The sequence below is a fragment of the Staurois parvus genome, unplaced genomic scaffold (genome assembly GCF_062004578.1).
Source record: "Staurois parvus isolate SC_StPar_1 unplaced genomic scaffold, SC_StPar_1.0 ptg000097l, whole genome shotgun sequence".
Classification (NCBI taxonomy): Eukaryota; Metazoa; Chordata; class Amphibia; order Anura; family Ranidae; genus Staurois; species Staurois parvus.
In genome coordinates, this window is record NW_028317893.1 from 5776809 (window position 1) to 5797916 (window position 21108).

The 21108-nt window shown below is 39.9% G+C and overlaps 1 protein-coding gene across 6 annotated transcripts in view; it reads right to left on the minus strand.

The window, feature by feature from the left end:
- Positions 1 to 21108, minus strand: part of SPIRE1 (spire type actin nucleation factor 1) — a 272091-nt gene that overhangs the window by 17193 nt on the left and 233790 nt on the right. For 2 of the 6 annotated variants that reach the window (XM_089671041.1, XM_089671037.1), the window contains 3 exons: positions 10954 to 11044; positions 7618 to 7760; positions 943 to 978 (listed from right to left, as the gene is read on the minus strand). In XM_089671041.1, coding sequence (XP_089527167.1) covers positions 943 to 978; positions 7618 to 7760; positions 10954 to 11044 — 270 coding nt within the window. Of the gene's footprint in view, positions 1 to 942; positions 979 to 3572; positions 3747 to 7617; positions 7761 to 10953; positions 11045 to 21108 lie in introns of all 6 variants that reach the window. The other 4 variants (XM_089671042.1, XM_089671039.1, XM_089671043.1 and 1 more) reach the window with 3 other exon arrangements.

Genomic DNA, 21108 nt, shown 5'->3' on the forward strand with positions numbered 1-21108 from the left:
CAACGTCTGCATTGCTGTGCACTGCGATTTTTGTTGAAGCACTGCACCCACAATACACCTAAAACACACCATTGTAGAGACAGGACAGTGAGACTGCAGGAGAATTATACGGTGTAGTACCAATTGGGGGAGATTTACTAAAACTGGAGAGTGCAAAATCTGGTAGCCAATCAGCTAACTTCAGCTCGTTCAATTACACTTTCACACAAAAAAAAAAGCCGATTGGTTTCTATGCAGAGCTGCACCAGATTTTGCACTCTCCAATTTTAGTAAATCAACCCCACTGTGTCACTCTTTATCATCTTTGTGTGTGTACGGAATGTGATGGTTTGGGGGGGGGGGTTAATAAAAAATAAACATTAAAAAATAATATGTGGTTCTTTACTGTAACATTACTGGCACAGTGCTGATACTCCAACTAGAAAATATCCATTCAAAATAATGGACGGAACTCAGTCAAAGGAACAAGGCAATGAATAAACGCCAAATTTTAGATTTCACCCCTTTATAAATAGGCTCTTAGATATAGATTACAGTAATATTGTTGACACCAAAGTCACCACAGAATAAAATTCTCTCCCTTTAATAGGAAATCAGGACAAGATGCTGATCATATTCATACATCTAAATGAAAGGCAGAACAAGGCTGTGCAAATGGTCCAAATGGTTCCTTCAGTTATATGCCTTGGAAATGCTATACGACTGTTCTGCCTTTAAATTAGACACAGCGATGCTGATGTTCAAGTAACACACCAGGAAAACATTAGCATTTATGGATCTCCATTATCTGGAAATATATCCAATTAAATATTAACTCTTACAGTGCTGGAGAACAGGTGTAAGCACCTCTAACAAAGGCGCAATCCAATACCACAGGAGTTAAAAAGTGGAAAAAGAAATCACCCTGATTAATTTGTACATGGTATCCTTAAAATAACATACCCCTTGGGGTACATCCGTGATCTGGCGTGTCGCCTGCTTTCAGGAAAAACAACATGCAATAAGATGTACGGCTGTGTTGTCATCAAATGTAATACATGAGAAAATCGAGTGAATTATATTTCACAGATTTGTTTATTTTAGGCATCATTTATATAAATCAATTGTAGGATCAGGGATTCAGGTATGATCATGGATGCATTGATAATCTTACTGTGTAATATGCTCATGAGATTGTTATTGGAAGGTCACTACAGCATTAGGTGTGCTTTCATCTAAAACCGCCAATCAGGAGACAACATTGAAAACGTCATTCAATAAGGCTCTCCCTTAACACGGAGGACTCATTAGCACAGGGGACTAATTTCAATATGTTTGGAGGCTTTGAGAAAGAGTATACAATTTATGTATATGTAGAATAAAGTATAGGAAGTCAACTCAATAGTCAAATTAAAAAGATAGCTTTAGATTATGCGTATATTCATGTATTATAAATGCATACATTAGTGCGACAAAAGTTGCCCATTTATCTATTTTAAAGCTACATTTTAGGGTTTTTTGTTTTTTGCATAGTTACATGGGTGCTGCTTGGACCAAGATAAGTATGTATTGGCTGTCTTCCGGGTGCCCTACTGCACAGTGAGCTTGATTCAGGTGCCATTCACAAAGTGCCTTGCATTTTTCTCTCTGATTGGACGTCCGCCTTGCATTCCTTGAGAAAAAGGCAAGGAGTCCTGGGAATGGCCCCATTGCTGTGTGGGCGTCCCTTGTGTTTACTATGTAGCATGGCATCACTTTCATGGGACTGTGAAAACTATAGCAATCACAGTAACGGTAACTATTACAGCAATTATCTGCTTTCACAGAGATACCGCAGGTAGGACATACACATACTTACATTGCGCCAAGCTGGAGCAATGTAAACATGCAAAAAAAAAAGTCATACCTAAATTTGAGTTTACACTGCTATATTATATATTTTCTTTGTTTCTTACATGGCTACAGTTATGTAATTTTTCTTTCTTTTGGAAAATATAATACAGTCAAGCTCACCAGGGTGAATTGTGCTAGATCTTTTGTGATTTATGCTGTAGTCACTGCCTTTCCTAAAAAAATCTATATGTAGATAGTGAGAATATGAGGTACTCACACAAATTTGTGGGAGCAGCATTAAAATGTTACTAAACCCACAAGAAAAATCAGCCTGTATATACAGTAAAGCATGCTGGTTATACTCACTTTGGAACTTAAAGGGTTAATCCTCTGCATTGTGTAAAATGTCCATTTGATCCTTTCTTCTCTGCTCCTCCCCTTTTTCAAGCAACTACCTCTTATCTCCTGATAAGACAGGCTGAACCATATGCATTTGCACATGCTAAGTTTGGTGTGTATTGCTAGAGAGGTTTTTTTTTTCTTTCTTGGGAGAGTGCATATGATCAGCACAGGGCCAATCAGCACTGGTCAGACAGAGGTCAGGGATTTTGCATCCTCCTAGAGCAGAAAGAAAAAACTTATCCTACAAGCTTTAGCTAGTGCTGGGCTGGACACAGATAGAAGCCACAAGACTGCTCTAACTGCTGATGAGAAAAGATATTTAGCAGTTTATATTTACTAAAATAATTGCATTTTCATGTTGTGTGTACTGTGGGAGACCAGATATAGTGAATGCAGGGTTTAGTAACACTTTAACCTACCTAACCACTTTGTGACACTTCAATATAATTAAAACAAAAAAAAACAGTGCAATGCTCTGAAATGGCACATTGTACCACCGCTCACCAGAGGAACATCAGCCTACATGCTGAACCCTACATCTGATAATTCCTGTGGGTGCCTTATATCCGCATCAATATGTTCAGGTTCATTAAAACAATCCAATTGTGTGCTATGTACCCTGCTTTCCAGCTTTCTGTCACATTCTCAAATGGGATATTACAGAGGAAGTTGGCACAACCTGCTTTTATATATGAAAGTATACACTTATGATGAACATGGAATATTGTCTGCCATAATACAGACACAGAATACACTGGTTGAAATTCCTCATATTAAGTATTATACCAAGTTGCTAATTTATGGATCTAGTTTTAGCAGAGGTATATTTTGTCAAACCTGATTGTGAAGTGTAGACATACTTACTGATAATATTTATACTGTATAAAAAGAAAATATCCAGAAAGACAAACAAAGAAATGCCCAGGGTTGAAGCGCATGGATCAAATGCTAATGCTTATTTTTTAAACAAATAAAATGGTGCTCAAGGACTACACAAACTTTATGCAACATCATTCTCTGAATCCAACTGTTTGAAATGGATGGGCCATATGTACATGCAGTGCCCAGAACACGTTTAATATTAGCCGAGTATTTGGAGGTCAAAATGCAGGGTTAATAAATGATGTTGCTGTATCAGTTTGTTGTCCTTTAGGACATGAATTCAATTTATTACATTATGCATCATGATTGGAGCAGGCAAAAAAGAAATCACACAGAGTTCTCCGCTGTGAAATCAGGAAGAAGGCGCGGATGCTGCAGCTGGTCACAAGGGAACAGCTGAAGTACCACTCCTACCAGGAGGAAATTGGAGGAAGAAATTGATTGCCAGATCAAAACTGAAGATGAAAGAGGCAAACCTGCGGGGCTCTCCACCTGCTGGCACAAGCTCTCTCAAACAGATAAAACATAGCCCCGGCCGCCCCAAAAATGGCTGCTTCAAAAGGATGAGAGCCCAACAAAGAAGCTGTGTGAATGCTGGAAAATGGTGTTCGCAAAGCCATCCTTGGAAAGAAACTGGTTATCCTAGGAACCTGAATAATAAACAGGGAGGAGATAGAAGGGCATGTTCCCCAGTGACTAGACATCCTTCAAGGAAACTAAGCAATGTCTACATCAGAGAGGAGCTGGATCATTCTCAGATTCCACAATTGAAGTATTCATTTTTCAACCTAAAAATACTTCTCTTTTCCATCACATAACCAAAACCACTGCGTTACTAATTTTTTTTAGTACGATATTCTGTCCACAGGAGGGCGGCAAACCCTTTCTAACTGCTCATGAGAAATTAAATCCAATTCCAGTAGTCTTATCTGTAGGAAGAATTAGATGAAGGAGGTGGACCCCTTAGGACTTTGAAGGCTTAAATAGTACCAAAAATATTTAAAAAGTACAAATTTTTTTTATTTGTGAAAAAATTGTTGTGACACAGACATACAATACATCATACAGAGTTATAGCACAGCATCAAAACCAGAATATGAATTTACATGATAAAAGATACCCAGTATGACTATGTTTGACTGGCCATAGAGGATATGAATTATGGTATCATTGCTGATGTGCAAAAACTGCAGAGATACTATTCTAATTGTTCCAACGCATTTCGGAGTGATTCCACTCCTTCCTCAGGGAAAAGAGAGTTTTCCCTGAGGAGAGGAAAAGAGAGTTTTCCCTGAGGAAGGAGTGGAACCACTCCAAAACGCGTTGGGCCAATTAGAATAGTATCTCTGCAGTTTTTGTACATCAATGACACCATAATTCATATCCTCTATGGCCAGTCAAACATAGTCATACTGGGTATCTTTATCATGTAAATTCATATTCTGGTTTCGATGCTGTACTATGACTCTCTATCATGTATTGTATGTTTATATGTCAACAATTTTTTACAAATAAAAAAAAAGTGTACTTTTTTAATATTTTTGGTACTATTTAAGCCTTCAAAGTCCCAAATCCTAGGGGGTCCCTCCTTCTTCATCTAATTGTTATTTTGGGGATGGTGGCTTACAATCAGGAATTTTCCCTCTTTTCCTTGTATCTGTAGGAAGAATGGTATTCCTACATCTGACACTTGTATCCCTCAGCTTTCGCTATTCTGATGTTTCTACGTATGGCTTTTATGCTATACAGGTAAAAACAAAGCTGAATCAATCACTTCGATCTAATGGCCAGTTTTCAAAGTTTGGTACTAAAAAGGGAAGTTTACATACTTGTAACTTGTCAAAAATTGCACACACACCACATGGTACAGGTCTCTTTTACAGCCATGACATCACATATACTACTGTGTGGTCCAAACCTGAGATAGTCATGTACTGTTGTTATAACCTTTGCTGCGTTTCTTTGCTACCTGCTACAACACGGCTAGATCCAGGCTAACTTCATTCCGCTCCCAACACTTTTGCCCTTGTGAGGGTCCATGTCTAACAAAACACCTTACCATTTATGAATTCTGCTAGTTAAATGAACATGCTACCTCTAGCAACTGCCAATTATAACTCATTCTATAACCATTTATTCTCTGAAATGACTGTCTTGAGCCTTGTTACACCAGCCAATGTGACCACGTACCTGCAGTGACACAAGTTGCACAATTTAGTTTATAACCCTCTCTAAATAAATCAAACTATCAATTTCTGTCCTATGACCAGACATCAAATCAGCCAATCTTGTATAATGGTTATATACAACTGTGACAGACACATGCAGCCTCAGAAACTACAGGATATTATATTTATTAAACTGATCCTCTGCAATGGGTACATTCATTGACACACACTATATCGTGCCCTTCACCGGTTTTCAAGAAAGAAAAAAAAATTGTATTGTATAAGTATAAATAATCAATGTTCATTATCTAAATTAATTAAATGTAATTTGATTTGATGCAGGTAACAGAGGACACAAGAAGGATCACAAGGAACAGTTATTCTCTGAAGGATTTGTGCTATAATAAAAGGTCACAATATAAACATTGATGGACTTGTGCAGTTAGACAGAGAAGAAAGTGCTGCAACCCAAACCAACCAGTTTTCACATTCTTACTGCTCTCTGTGTAGGTCAGATACAGTCAACATAAAGAAGTTAACCAGCATGTACCAAACAAGTAATAGCTGTAGTGAGAAAAATATGAGGGGTCACCTATTCTGAATATGCTTTACTGTCCGGCTTCAACACTTTTTTTGAGCCACTGACCCAAAACAAGCAAGGAGATCAGGAACGTGTGTTTGCTTATAATTTTTTTTTATGTTTATAATTTTATAGGCAGATCGTTTATGTTCCAAATTAATTACTTGTATAAAATTCTCATTTTAAAAAAAAAAAGAAAAAAGGAAAAAAACATTAACCATTTCCCCTCCGGCCCATGTAGATAAATGGTTGGATGGGAGCGCTGCCGATGCGGGTGGACATTTTTAAACGTCCCCCGCATCCATTGCCGGTGCGCAACTCCCTGGGAGCGCTGTGTGCGACCTCTGTGTGAGGTCCCGATTCATGTGATCACTGATTGGCCAATCAGTGATCACATGAATAGTAGTAAACAAGATGTCGCTTACTGACATCATTGCTTACTACTTGTGAAATCTGTGAATTATCACAGAGGTCACATGGTACAAGGCTAGTCACAACAGCCTTGTACCAAGTGACAAGCTGTGACCAATCACAGCTTGCACAGTATTTCTTAATGGCTGCAGGAATGCAGCCAGAGAGAAGGGGAAATGATTGCTTTTAAAGCCTTTATGGGTGTAAAAGCAATCAGTGTAAAAAGAAAAAAAAAAATCTTCATCACCCCCCACAAGTAGTACAGTGTCATTATGGTGACACTGTACAGCTAGGGTGACAGTATGTTAAAAAAAACTAAACCCACAAACAATAACAAAACAAAAAATAAAAATGTAAAAACATTTTTTTTTTAATTATAATATTTGGTTATAAACAAAGATCGCTGAATACATTTTGGCCAAGATTTATGAAGAAAGATTATTCATTTGCAAAATTTTAGAAGAAAAATTTATTTTTTTAATTTTTGGAATTTTTAATTTATATGGAAAAAAATTAAAAATCCCAGTGGTGAATAAATACCACCAAAATAAAGTTTTATCTGTCTCAAAAAAATGCTAAAAAACTCATATGGGTACAGTGTTGTATGACCGCGCAATTGTCATTCAATATGTGATAGCACTGAAAGCTGAAAATTGGCCTGGAATGGAAGGGGGTGAAAGTGTCCGGATCTGAAGTGGCATGTTTACACTTGTGACAGAGCGCCCCAGCTGGGCTGTGTTTTTACCATATCCAAACCACTCCTCCCCTTTCCAGCCTCCACAGGGGGAATACACATGCACATGTAAATAAGCCCTAAAACTAATCCTGCCATGACAAAAAAAACAAACAAAAAAAACATTGTTGACCTTGTCCCAAAAATGTTAGCTGCAAAGCTGTTAAATGAAGCCCCTGGCTCCAGTACTGTCTGAGCCACTAACCTGGAAGACATTTGAGGAAGATTGGTAAGAGAGAAGCCAGAATTTTAGACCTGCATGCTTGTCCTTTTTCAGTGACTAAAAGGCTTGAAGCAAGTGGGCCAACATGCCAGCCAGGGTACTAGTTTTTTTTTTGCTAAGATTAGCAGCCACCAAGTACCTCCAATGACCCATGAGTGGTAATCAGATTGCTTGCTATAGGCACATCATTCATGTTCAACTTTTTTTTTTAACTGATGAGCTAAATCTATCTTTGCATATTTCACTAATAAGCAGTGACCATGTGACTCTCTTGCCACAATAGGAAGAATTACTATGGGCACCAGCTTCTGTAGAGTCCTGCATGATGAAAGTAGGTTTTTCTTCCACTTTCATATCCACCGGGGTATGAATAAGATTCACATAATTTATATTACATTGAACTTACCAATGATCTGGAGCTTTGTCGAGTTGGTGGTAGAAACTGCCTAACATTAGTTGGTGTCTCCTTCTCTATAGAGTGGCGCCTCTGTGGAGTTTGCCGTCTCTCCGGTTGTGGTGTAGAGGAAATTGGCAGGAACCTGGGTGGTGCTGAGGGAAAAAATGCTTAAAATTAATAAATGTGCAACATGGACTACCTCTATTAACACCATCTCTAGGATCAATTATATCTATAGATTACCGTATTATTAATTAGACACTGGCAGGTGGCCAGTTCACTTCAAAGAGGGCAGAGCTGAAATGAAAGCAATTGTATTTCTGCTGTGAAATTTGAGGATGTAGCCAACACTTCAGTTCTTTTGTATATGTGCATTATTATTATAATACTTATATTCTGTGTGTTTTGCATGAAAACCTGCACATGCTTATCAATTTATGTTATTTATTATTATTACAGGTACTTATATAGCGTTGTCAATTTACGCAGCGCTTTTACATATATATTGTACATTCACATCAGTCCCTAACCCTCAAGGGGCGTACAATCTAAGGTCCCTAACTAACATTCATACATACACATACTAGGGCCAACTTAGACAGGATCCAATTAACCTACCAGCATGTCTTTGGAGTGTGGGAGGAAACCAGAGTACACGGAGGAAACCCACGCAGGCACAGAGAGAACATGCAAACTCCAGGAAGGTGGATGCCATGGTTGGGATTCGAACCAACGACCCTTGTACTGCCAGGCGGAAGTGCTAACCATTTATCATTCCCCAGTGTGAACTAGCTTACTGGTCGTTATATAGCTAAGGCCAACATTTCTGGCCAACAGTAGACCAACTTCTGTAAAACCAGCCTGCTTATACATGGATCAAAATTCATCCAGTCCCTGCTGAACCGGCAGAATATCTATCCATGTATAGCAGGCTTAAGACTAGGGGAGGCAACTCATCCATCAGGATCTACCAGTAGATCAACTACAGGTGCCTGTTAGATCTTAGGGCTGCTTGGATTTTCAAGTTCAAAAGAGAAAGGGAAGTTATAAAAAGTGAACAGAAAAACAAAATAACAAACGTGGCTTCATTTAGTAACTGCTGCAGGTATGGACAGGAGTTTTTCCATTAATCTACAGCAGCCTTTCTCAACCAGGGTGCCCAGGCCCAGGCCGTGGGGTGCCTTGAGGTTTTTTCAGGGGTGCCTTGGCAAGATGTCTAAAAATTGCCCAAAACCTGTATACAAGCCAGCGGATAGAACAAGCCTGCCTTTTAGTTACACAAAGCCACAGGCTTTCATTGTGCAGTATTACGACCTTCTAGCCGCCGGTGTCCTGACAACCAATGACATCATCAGTTGATAAGGAGGATGTCAGTTGCCTGCACAGCATCCTAGTTTGATCCTCCCCTGCCCCACTCCATCAGTGCTGGGGTCACATTAGCTCAGTGGAGAACAACTGAGGGAGAAGAGAAACATTGGAATACTACTCAGTGCCAGTGTGCAAAAGTGTATTTGCTTTGAAGAATAAATCACCTCTCATGTTGGGTGTCCTACATGTGTGGATGTTGCTGTGCTATATAAAACTATTAGAATACATTTTAGAATGGGGTGCCCTTTTAAAATTATGGATAGTCTAGAGGCACCCCATTTTAGAACGGGGTACCTCAAGACTGTCCATAATTTTTAGAGGTGCCTCAGGACTGTCTATAATTTTAAAGGGTGCCTTGACAGAAAAAAAGTTGAGAAACACTGCTCTACAGCATTAGTCCACTGAGTTGTTCACATACTGACTGCTACCAAATGAGGAAAAAGTGGAGATAGCCATTTATTTTTCTTGTCAAAAACAATCCTGTAGATTATAACTATAACCTTGCTATTTATAACACTAAGCTTCATGGCTTAAAGCTGTAGCAAAAATCGACAAGATATCAAATTACAAATATTACAAGCTGACACTACAAGCTGTAAGAGAACTTAGGCTCAGTTCACACTATTGCGGCCCATGTTTGCTTGGGCACGTCAGCCCATTTATTTGAATGGGCTGCTGTGCCTTGTTTCCTGCAGGAAAAAGGTACATGCACTTTATTTGAAAAACACAGGCGCAGGGAAACTGTGTGGTCTTTTTGATAATGCAGTTTCCATGCAAATGTACTGCGAAAAGAGATGAGTGGGGATGCCATTCAGAGCAGCGTGATTTGGCTGCGGGAGGTTGCGGGTACAGGTGCGATTCCTGTGCCCGCAACCAGTCCGCAAATGTGAACCTAACCTTACTGGAGCCTCAAGTGATATCAAATGATAACATTTCTGGAAAGGCCACTTAAATAGAATCACCCACCCCCAGTCCCTATTCTATAAACATGCCAATGCTGAATGGGGGGGGGGCGAATAGTACTTACAGACATCCTAGTAATATTTTCCTACCTTTTGCATGCTGCCTGGGTTAACATTCCCGCACTGCTATTCTGAAAATATTCGTGACACTGTGCATAAGATGAAGCACATGACGTCATGCACTTCAGCTCAGGCAGGCACTGCATAACGTTACATGTTTCTGTTGGGAAAAAATAATTCCCCAGCAAATGAATGCAATTTCATATGACACATGCATGAAATGAGGTACACAAAATCATGTGCTTCATCTCACATATGTGCAGTATGACAATAGTGTGAAGTCTCGCAATTTAAATTCAAGATTTCTCTGAATGCAAGGGTTGCCTTGACAGGGAGAATCTGCGCAGGGGCTATGCCACCAAAGTCTTCAGGGAAACTATGGCATGGAAGAGAAAAAAAAGTAACTAAAAAAAAAATCAAAAAAAAAAAAAAAAAAATCTGATTTTACATCACCATGTTGATGTGAAATTTAGGGAATGGTCCAATTTAGGCTTGCTGATGAATTAGGGTCCTTGTCTTTAGAAAGATTAAGCTATGGACCTCTCAATAGTAACCTAAGGCAGCAGAACTATTAGAAATATTCTTTGCCAAAATCAGCACTTTTGAACTGTGGTGTGAAAAAATTTAGTGTGGGGTAAAAATGTGTTGAAAGGTTCTTGGACTGCAAGAACAGGTCAGTCAACACTCAGGAAAGTAAGCCCAGATCATTCACTACAAGAAGTGGTAATGAAACAGAGTATCAATTTGGGCGTAATATGAAGCCTGAAACTACTGACAAAACTTTTCATGCTGGGACAGATCAAAGACAATAAGAGAAGGGGGCTGAGGCTAAGATGGACAGTATTACTGAAATAACAAGTATGAAGTTGCCAACATAATGGAATGCTGAAGATCATAAGGTCAAAGAAAGTCAAACTGGGTCAAAAGCCTACATAAAAAGTTGGCATGTACTTACTTTTCTTACCACTGGCAGTTCCTGGAGATAAATCTTCAGGCTGAGAAGTGGACACACTACTGCTGCTTGTAGACTTCTGTACTGTATCCTCCTATGAAGAGGAGAAAATGGGATTGTGATTTATACCATTTTTCTTTCTAAATTAGATTTATAATGTTACCTATTAATACCAGAGTTACCAGTGACAGACGAAGTAAATTAAAGTGAAACTAAATGATATCCTTAATTCCCAAAAATTAATCCCTATACATCCACTACTTAATGGCCCTGTGATCCATTATTCAGTGAATTGTTCCTTACTGTGTTTTTCTTCCTCCTTTTAACATCTTCCGTGAGCTCCAAAACTTCACCCTTTTCCCCCTGACTGCCATTTGTTAGGAATGAGGAGTGAACGTGAGTTGCAGTCAAGCGCACTGTGCTATGCACGCTACAAATCTCATAATCTATAGTTCCTGGTCCATTTTAGGAGCAAGCAAGAGAGGGCGACTATGTTCCTACAAACAGAGGGACCATGGAAAAGAAACATGGCCACCCACTATCAGGTAGTCAGATCACAGCAGGAAAAAGAAAAAAAAAAGGAATTTGGAGATTTAGAGGAGGCTTAGAGCAACAGAAGATAGATTTTTTTTTCTCTAATCAGAATTTAGTGTCACTTTAGCAGTGAAATAACCTAATAATCTATCAGCACAACAAGGATTTGCAAATTAAGCCAGGTTTTCATGGAAATGTAATGCAGGACCATAGCAGTAAATACCACGTACAACTAAGTGAGTATTCAGTAAGTTAAAAATAACATATGCTTGCAAATTGGGGTGTATGATATGGATAAATATGGACAATCACAACCTCGAGTGCTGTCATCCCAGGGTAAGTGCAGTAAAAATTATTATTTTTTTTTTTTAAATGGGACTCTTAATGAAGAAGTCTGAACATACAAATAAATATAAAAAATACATCTGCATATTTTTATATACAGGAAGACATACACTAAGCCCTGCTTCACACTGATGTGGTGCGGAATTTGCAGCATTTTCAGTGCGAATTCTGCACCACATCAGAATCGCACCCTGTTCACGCGAACTGCTGAGGGTGTGTAGGTTAACAACACCCCAAAAGCGGTCCACAAAATGCGGTGCGATGTGCAGAATCGGAGCACATAGGTTTGAATACCTATGCAATCTGATTTTAGTGCGGACCCAAAAAAGGGTCCTGCATGTTTTTGGTGTGGGTGCGGTGCGATTAGAGCCATACAAAATGTATGGCTCCAATCACACCACACACAAATCTCATGTGACTTGCACAGGAATGCAGCGCAGTTCCTGTGAGAATCACATGCGATATACCGCACCGCACATATGTGAACCCAGGCTTAAAGATGCTTGATACTTAAAAGTAAACATCTAAAATGTCTTATCAAGGCCACATACAAAAACATGTTTCTGACACATATATGCTTCATTAGGACCAAGAGGAAATTAGAAGATACAAAAAGTTAGGAGGAAATCACAGAAGTTCTGATGGTATGATTTTTAGTCTGAAATAATACATATATTTATTTATTTCAGGTACTTATATAGCGCCGTCAATTTACGCAGCCCTTTACATATATATTGTACATTCACATCAGTCCCTAACCCTCAAGGAGCGTACAATCTAAGGTCCCTAACTTACATTCATACATACACATACTGGGGCCAATTTAGACAGGATCCAATGAACCTACCAGCATGTCTTTGGAGTGTGGGAGGAAACTGGAGTACCCGGAGGAAACCCACGCAGGCACAGGGAGAACATGCAAACTCCAGGCAGGTGGATCCGTGGCTGGGATTCGAACCAGTGACCCTAGTACTGCCAGGCAGAAGTGCTAACCATTTAGCCACTGTGCTGCAGCCACTCAACAACAGGGGCAGACTGACCATTTGGAAACTCGGGCAGTGCCCTAGGGCCCGGGGTCAGTAAGGGGCCCCATGAGATGCCCCTGGTACCTTTTTCATAGGCGTTTTTGAGTTTGGGCAAGGACACGGGCCCCATGATCCCCTATTGCCCGGGGGCCCCATGAGTTGTCAGTCCACCCCTGCTCAACAATTGAATATATTACTTCCAAAATGCACAGAAAAAGCAAGACAGCCAAGACAACCACCCACACACAACACATATCAAAAGCAGATATAGCCTCTATATTTCTTTATATTACATACTTAAAAAATAGCTCCTTGCTACATGGGAGACAAAACTTGCTTCCAGGCAGGATAAACTGTTTCAGTCAATACCCCAAACAGGAAATTCTCATAAAGATTTAATAGTCTCGGTGTAAGCAACATACATAGAGGAAGTGAAGGTTAGTGCCAGGGCAGAGGCAGATGGTACTTCACAGGGATCTTACATGGACTTGTTGCAAGAAGACAATAACACATTGAGGCCAATTCACTAAGGCTACGTTCACACTAGCGTTGTGTGCAGGCGGCAGAGAGGCGTTTGGGAAGTGTTTTTACTGCTTTCCAAACGCCTCTGACAATTCTGCACATTGCAGCACATGGTGCTGTTCTAACGGGAGCGTTAGCGTCGCGTCAAAACGGACGCCTCTGGTTGAGTCAGGAGGCGTTGAAACCTCCTATTCTAGTCTATGGTGCCACTCCGCAAACGCCCGGCCGGCATTTGCGACGCGGTTGCAGGGCATTTGCGGAGTGGTAACACCATTTAAACTTCAATATAGACATTTGTGGGGCGTTTTTAACGCTCAGCAAACGCCTAGCAACCGCCTCTAAACCGCACATGCGGCGTTTGCCAAGCGTTAAAAACCGCTCCGCAAACGCCAGACCAACGCTTGCCAAACGCTATAGGGGCGTTTGACAAGCGTTGGTAAAACAGTCAAGTGTGAACGAACCCCAAGAGATGAACGTCGCATGAATTGTTACATTAAAATAACTCATGCATTATTTATCTGAAAAGTAGTCAATACACAAAAATGCATTATTTACAGAATGTGTTCATTATTTATGTTTTGCGATATTTAGTGCTGAAATTTTGCATTCTTTTTGGCGTTTTTTTCGCAATTTTTTTTGCAGTTTAACACTGCACCAGAAGGCACACAGCAATATTGTGAAACTATGAAAACATTCTAGCGTGCTTTCATTCACAAAATGATCTCCCTCTGATAAAATGTTACAATCTATTTACATTCCTGAGCTCAGAGAACATTTTCACACTGATACTTTGTATACTTTTTACCTCCTGCCCAGTGCAGAGTTCCTCTAAGGCTCCATGCACACTGGGCCTTTCAATAACGCTGGTAACGTTAGCTGTGTAAAGTCACATTAAAAATTTAAGTTTTTCAACTTTTTTTTTAGTTGAGCTTAGTGGAGTTTTGCTGCATTTTTTGTCCAAAAATGCTGGTTTACCGAAATTTACTGCGCTTTTCAGCGTTACGTTTTTACAGCTAAAAAACTCCTCTAGAAACCCACTAGTTCAGGGTTTTTTTTTCCAGCCAAAAAACGTTGATTACAGTCTGTGTGCATGGACACATAGGATCAGGAGCGGACTGAAAACTCATGGGGCCCCCGGGCAATAGGGGATCATGGGGCCCCTGTATCCTTGCCCAAACTCAAAAAAGCCTATGAAAAAGGTACCAGGGGCATTTCATGGGGCCCCTTAATGACCCAGGGCCCTTGGGCAGTGCCCGAGTTTCCAAATGGTCAGTCCGCCCCTGCATAGGGTAACATGCTGGGGAGTTTACTGGCTGTAGAAAAAAACATCAAAAGCCAAAAACAGCCGCTGTAAAAAGTCCACTGTGCAAGAGCACTAATTGTTATTCTGTACATTTCTAAAATACCACCAGCAAGCACCAGGTGATAAATAAAAAATGTGTTTTTTAGTGAATTGACTTTAATGATATAGCTCATGTTTTTTTGTGGTATTTATCTGACTATTTTAGCAAATGTGGGGTATTTACCTCACATTCGATATTTTATTTTGATGAATTGACTGTAATTATCTAATGTGATATTTCCTAAAAAGTAAGTCAAGTGACCTTCATATCACATGCGGTAACCTTTAATGAACTGACCCCAGCATCCCAGGAGTGAAAGATACATTCCTTCCCCTCAAACACAACCGTTTATACCCCCTGCCACCCTTCAATTAGTCAAATCCAGATGTAAAACTAGCTGGTGTGGCCTTGCCTGTTCCTCCTGACATACACGCCAACTTGGAGTGCACATCCACTGTCATGCCATCAATCACCATTTCTCTGATGCACCTGTCTACTCCTCCCCTACTTGTATGGTAGCAGAAAGACCCACAGCTGCACTTTAAAATGTAAATTACTTCCAAGAGCATTACAATTCACAAAGTTCTTTTTAACACATTTCGTTCCATTTGGTAGAATGACTGACTTATTTTAACCAAAAATTAGCAATAAGATTAAGAGAAAGAGCCACATCTAAATCATCCCTGGAGCAGTGACAAGTAAGTTATGGGCTGCATGTTCGAGTAGAACATAAGTGGGCCGAACGATTGAACACACAAATGCTACAGGTGTTCGGTGGGCTATTCGCCCTGCCGTGCCCCACAATGCACTGCACCGACAGTGCATTGTAATTGGCCAAAGCATTGCACCTGACCACAGGTCAGGTGCAATACTTTGGCCAATCACAGGGCATGAGGACATCACAAGGGGCGGGGTGATGCTGCCTCCTTATGACATCATCACCCTATTTAAGAACTGTCATCACGGCGCAGCTGTCGGACTGCGGGAGCTAGTGTTGAGGGCGGAGCGGTTATTTTTTTAGGTCGGCAGGCATCGTGATTGATGTTGGATCTACTTTGGGGGACATTTTTTCATTTTTAATAAATAACTTGTCGTAACAGTATCCTGTCTTTTTTTGCACTACACTTTTTTTTTGTGAATAGTGGGTAGCATGTACTTCATACTCATTCACATGGGGGTGGGCCTTGTTAAAGAGGGCTTCCAGATTCCGATAAGACCCCCACAACCTCCGGCCAGGGTTGTGGGGAAGAGACCCTTGTTGCCATCAACATGGGGAAAGGTGCTTTGGGAGGTGCCCCCCTGCCCCAAAGCACCCCCCCATGTTGAGGGCATGTGACCTGGTATGGTGCGGGGGGAGGCGCTCACCCGTCCCCCCCGCTTTCCTGACCTGCCGGGCTGCATGCTCAGAAAAGGGTCTGGTATGGATTTTAGGGGGGCCACCACGCCATTTTTAAAAAAGTGTTGGCATGGGGGGTTCCCTTCAAAATCCATACCAGATCTGAAGGGCTTGGTATGGATGGGAGAGGGGACCCCATGCCGGATTTTTTTTTTATTGTCGGGCAATGCCGGCAATTATTTTGACATTTAGCTGTCAGTGGAGAACCCCACTGACAGCTGAAACATGAACAAATGTTTCACTACTAAAATACCGCATGACTTAATAATTCATAAGATATTTTAGTAACTGAGCAATATCTTACTGCATACTCAGATGCGGTAAGATACCGCTCAGTAAATTGTCCCTGTTAGAAGTTTGCAGTTGAACTTTCAGTAGGTTCGAATGTTTGAAAGCAAACCATACAGGTGGGTATTCAGCCAATCACTGGTGACCAACATAGATCATCTTTTTGACTTATGGCATCTTTTTGCCTAGGGAACTAGGTAGACACGTAATGATGTATTATGTTATGTAATGCTTGCATGCATTTCAACAAAATTCTTTCAAAGAGAAGTATGACCAAAGCTTTGTTGGCTATACTTCTCTACAGGGCCACTGGAGTGCACTTATCGCTGCACTTCTGTGAACCAGATTCAGCCAACAGTGGGCTAAAGACCGCTGTTGGTTGATGTGACACAACCAGTCCAGGCTCTGCAGGGATCCCGACAATGTTGAAGCGGCAGAGAAGAGAGTGGTGACCGACAGTCACTGTTCTCTGCTCAATGAAGATGGTCATGTGATTGCTCAGTTCTCAGCCTTAGACCAGCAGGCAATACCTGCAGCATCAGACTAATGCTGCAGCCACATAGATGAGTATGTACAATTTTGCCATCCCACAATTTCCCTGTAAAAAATCATTTGACAAGATATGAAAATGTTTTTGCAAAATGTCATGGATCAGATCAGCCTTTATATTGTGTAATCGCATGAATCTTAGTAGATGCCTTTTTACAATCACCTTGATAGAACAGCAAATCTCTTGGGCTCCTGTTGGTATGCCCTTTGTTTAAAAAATTTTTTATGCTGTACTACCTCCTGAGGAGAGGACATTGTAGATTTTTCTCTGACTGCAAAGCTGAATCATTAGTGCAATTTCATTCTATTTTTAATATTTAAACATTGACTTAAAAGAAAGCCACAGATTAAATGATATGGGTGATCTGTGTTTCCTGCCAAAGGCTTTCTGGAACGTTTGATACCTATGATACAGCAGTCTATGTTTCTGGCTGAATCAAGCATTTCCATGTGGACCAATTATTGTTAGACACATCACAATTCCCCCTCGTCAGAGCGTTCGATAAGAATTTGATTCTCTCTCAATGCCTGTAAAGCCAACCATTGTGTGTTTTAAATTCTATGAGGGGCATCCAAATGCCATCTTTTCAAGCTCATGTAATACTGATTGGAGAAAGAGTTCCACTTTAAGATTAGTATCCAACAGGGGACTTTTTTTTTTTTTTTTTAACCTATTTTGGCATTTTTTTAACCTATTTTGGCATTTTTTTAGTTCAAAGTATTCTATATTTATAGATTAATTTTTTTAAAATATCAGTGGTACTTTCCTGCAATAATTCAGTGAGGTATTTTAATGTTCAATAGTCTGTAATATTGAGGTTGCACCACCTTTCACCTGAGTATGCTTTCATAAAATTGTTTTCTCTTGTCTCAGCCTGACACCAGCCATATTTTTCCACCTTATAGGATGCTTCCACCCGGTCTCATAATATCTTTATGGGATGGTCCTGATAGTTTGAGTATTGATTGAAACATTTTACTCAGGCAGGGGGAAACGTTTTTAACTACTACATGCAAGGTGTTATTGTATGTGTATGCAGTATAAACATATATAGAGACTATATTTGCTCCTGGGGGACTTGTGTCTTGGCTGTCTTGATTTCTTTACATTTTTGGAAGTAATTTATTAGTTGACTAAATAAGTTTACATTTTCATATAAAAAATGAGAACACCAAAGATTTCTGGGATGTCCACTTATTTTTTTGTATCTTCTATTTTGTCCTCTGTCCTGATGAAGGATATACAGGGATGTTTAATTTATATTGCCCGACACCTGGGACATGTAGTTTTGGGCCCCAGGCAGGTATTTTTTTTTATCCTTCAGCCCTGCTGCGGGTAAGCAGCAGGGCTCACCCGTCAGGTGGAAGCATTTGGGCGGTAGCACTGCCACCAGATTCCACACAGTGCCAGCCTCCGCTAACACCCCACCCCCCACTGTCTACCGGGCTCCGCTTGCCCATCTGCGGGCCTGGGACGGGCTCACCGCCATCGGCTAGATGGGAGGGAGGAGACAGACACATCTGCTCCCTTCCCATTCTTGTCCTTGTCAAAGATTTTCTGGCCATTGAGGCTGGGAAAGAATGTAATGAAGTACGAAGTGCACTGCATTACATTCAGGGGAGGCATCCAGGGTGTTTTAGACCATGGATGTTTCAATAAAGAGAGCATGTCACCAAAAATCATGACATAAGGGATTCTGACCCCCTATGGGATGAAAAAAAAATTAAGTAAAAAAAATATATATTTTTTTTAAATTGTAAAACATCAAAGTTACACCCAAGCACATAACACCCCCCCCCCCCCAAAACAAATTTAGGACCCCCACATATACGCACAAAAAAAATGTAAAAGCACATGCTGGGGCACCTACACATGAAAACGTTGATTGCGATATGTTACATATCACCGCACATGCCAGTAATACATGAGTAATAATTCTAGCATGAGACCTCCTCCGTACAATATACTTATGACCTATAAGGGGCTTTAAAAGTGTCGCCTATAGAAAATACGGGATACTGAAGTTCGTCGCCATTTCACAGGTGCACACAAACTTAAGGTTTGGCATGTAGGATATCTATTAACTCGGTGCAACCTCATCTTTTATATTTTACAAAAAAATAGGGTAATTTTTTGCTTTTTTTGTGCCCTAAAATTAACTTATTTGTATTTTTTACTGAAATTTTGCGGTAATATCATGCGACGTAAAAAATTGGAACAACCACCATTTTATTCTCTAGGGTCTCTGCTTTCAGAAAATATATCATGTTTGGGGGGTTTGTGTAATCTTGAGGCCTAAAATGATTTTTAAACTTGTGCAAAAAATGCAAAAACGGCTCTGGCAGTGAAAGGGATAAAAGATATGCCTGAAACTCCCCTTTCCTGACAAGCACCCAATCAGTGCTCATTACACTGCCAGGTCTCTCCCCTCCCTGATAGTCCCTGGGTGCAGTGCTGAAGACAGGCAGGGAGGGGAGGAGGAGATAAACAGAGCAACGTTAAAATTATTACACATTTAAGTCGCCATAAAGCCGCTTTTGCTTTTAAAAGTCCCAGACATTCCTAAAAGCACCTCAGATTTAAATACAATTGTGGTTCAAATGTATTTATTTTTTATCTGGACAAGTAGATTATCATGAGGGACAAGTGGATTAGGACACTGATTTAGTCCCTGGACAAGTAGTTTTTTAAAAAATTTGCACATCCCTGATATATGTCTGCAAACTTGCTTTAACTATGCTTTATCACTTGGAAAAAAAAATATTGTTAGGAAAAAGGAAAATACATTCTCAAGAGATCAGCTGGTCTTCCAAACTGGTAAAGCCTACAAATGGGGCAACAATCACAGTCTAAAATGTTTTAATCAAGGTTTATTTGTGAAGAAGTCTAAAAAAAAATATAATGGCAACAGCTCTGACACCTCTTCTTAATCTTCGCATGCTTCATCACAATCAGGATTCCGGCGAACACGCATGCACATTGAGAATCGTACTCAAACTAAAGGAGCTGGTGATGAAACTTCTAATTTCACTAATACTAGTAACAAAAAAAAGATAAACAATGTTAGCCTCTGATGATGAACATATAAATAATACTAATATGGAACAAGAGGCATGCTGCGTTAGGTCACAAGTAAAACTCTCAAATGGTAGAATCGTTTTTATGCGTACAGAACAATATGTAATTGTGTGTTAAAAAAATTCTAAACAAAAATTCATAAAAATGGATTTCCTTGACACATCTGGAAACATATAGACTCATCTTCTATAGCTTAATAGATGATGCGCTATCGCAGGGCCTACTTTTGATGCCTTTTTGCATTGGATGATTTATTGAACATCCTTGTCCCATGTTTCTGCATGGCGTAGTCGAATCAATGACATCTTGATTCTATAGACTCGTTCAGTAGCTCTATGGAAAAGAATGTTTTGGACATCTAAAAAATAACCCATTCAATATCTGATTCCCAGTGTCATACCTTCAACAATTTCCTTACCTTGATGTTACTATATTGTCATAGCTACCACATTTTTCAAAAAGCCTACAGCATGCAACATTCTCTATGCAGCTAGATCTCATCCATATCTCTTGATCTGTGGATTTTAAGTCAATATTTATGTATAAAAAACAAAACTGCACTAATGACTCATGATTTTGAGCCCAAGACAAAAAAAAAATCGTCTCATCATGTCGGGATGCAGGGAAAATAAAACAAAACCCCCCCCCCCCCAAAAAAAGTGCCAAAATCAGCCCATGGGATTTGCGATTATACCAAGGTAATTGCCAAATGGCAACCACAAAGGTTTGTATGGTTACACAACATAACAATCAGACCAACATTATTATTGGCATTTTCCCCAAAATAATGAAGTTTGAAAGAATATCGAAAAGCATGCAAACATTATAATTTAAATATAATACATTCTAATGGAACTACTTAGTCCACAAATACTTTGAGTTCAATAAAAATGATTTACTACCCAATATGAACATTGAAACAAAGAATAAGTGAGCAACTGTGCTTTGATAATTTTCTATAGTCCAATATTCTCACTGTAACCATACCCTCCCCACTATATAAGCCTCACTAATTTTAGCTTTTGTGATAAAAAGAGATAACATCCGTGTTTGCTTTACTTTGTATATAGCCAGAGT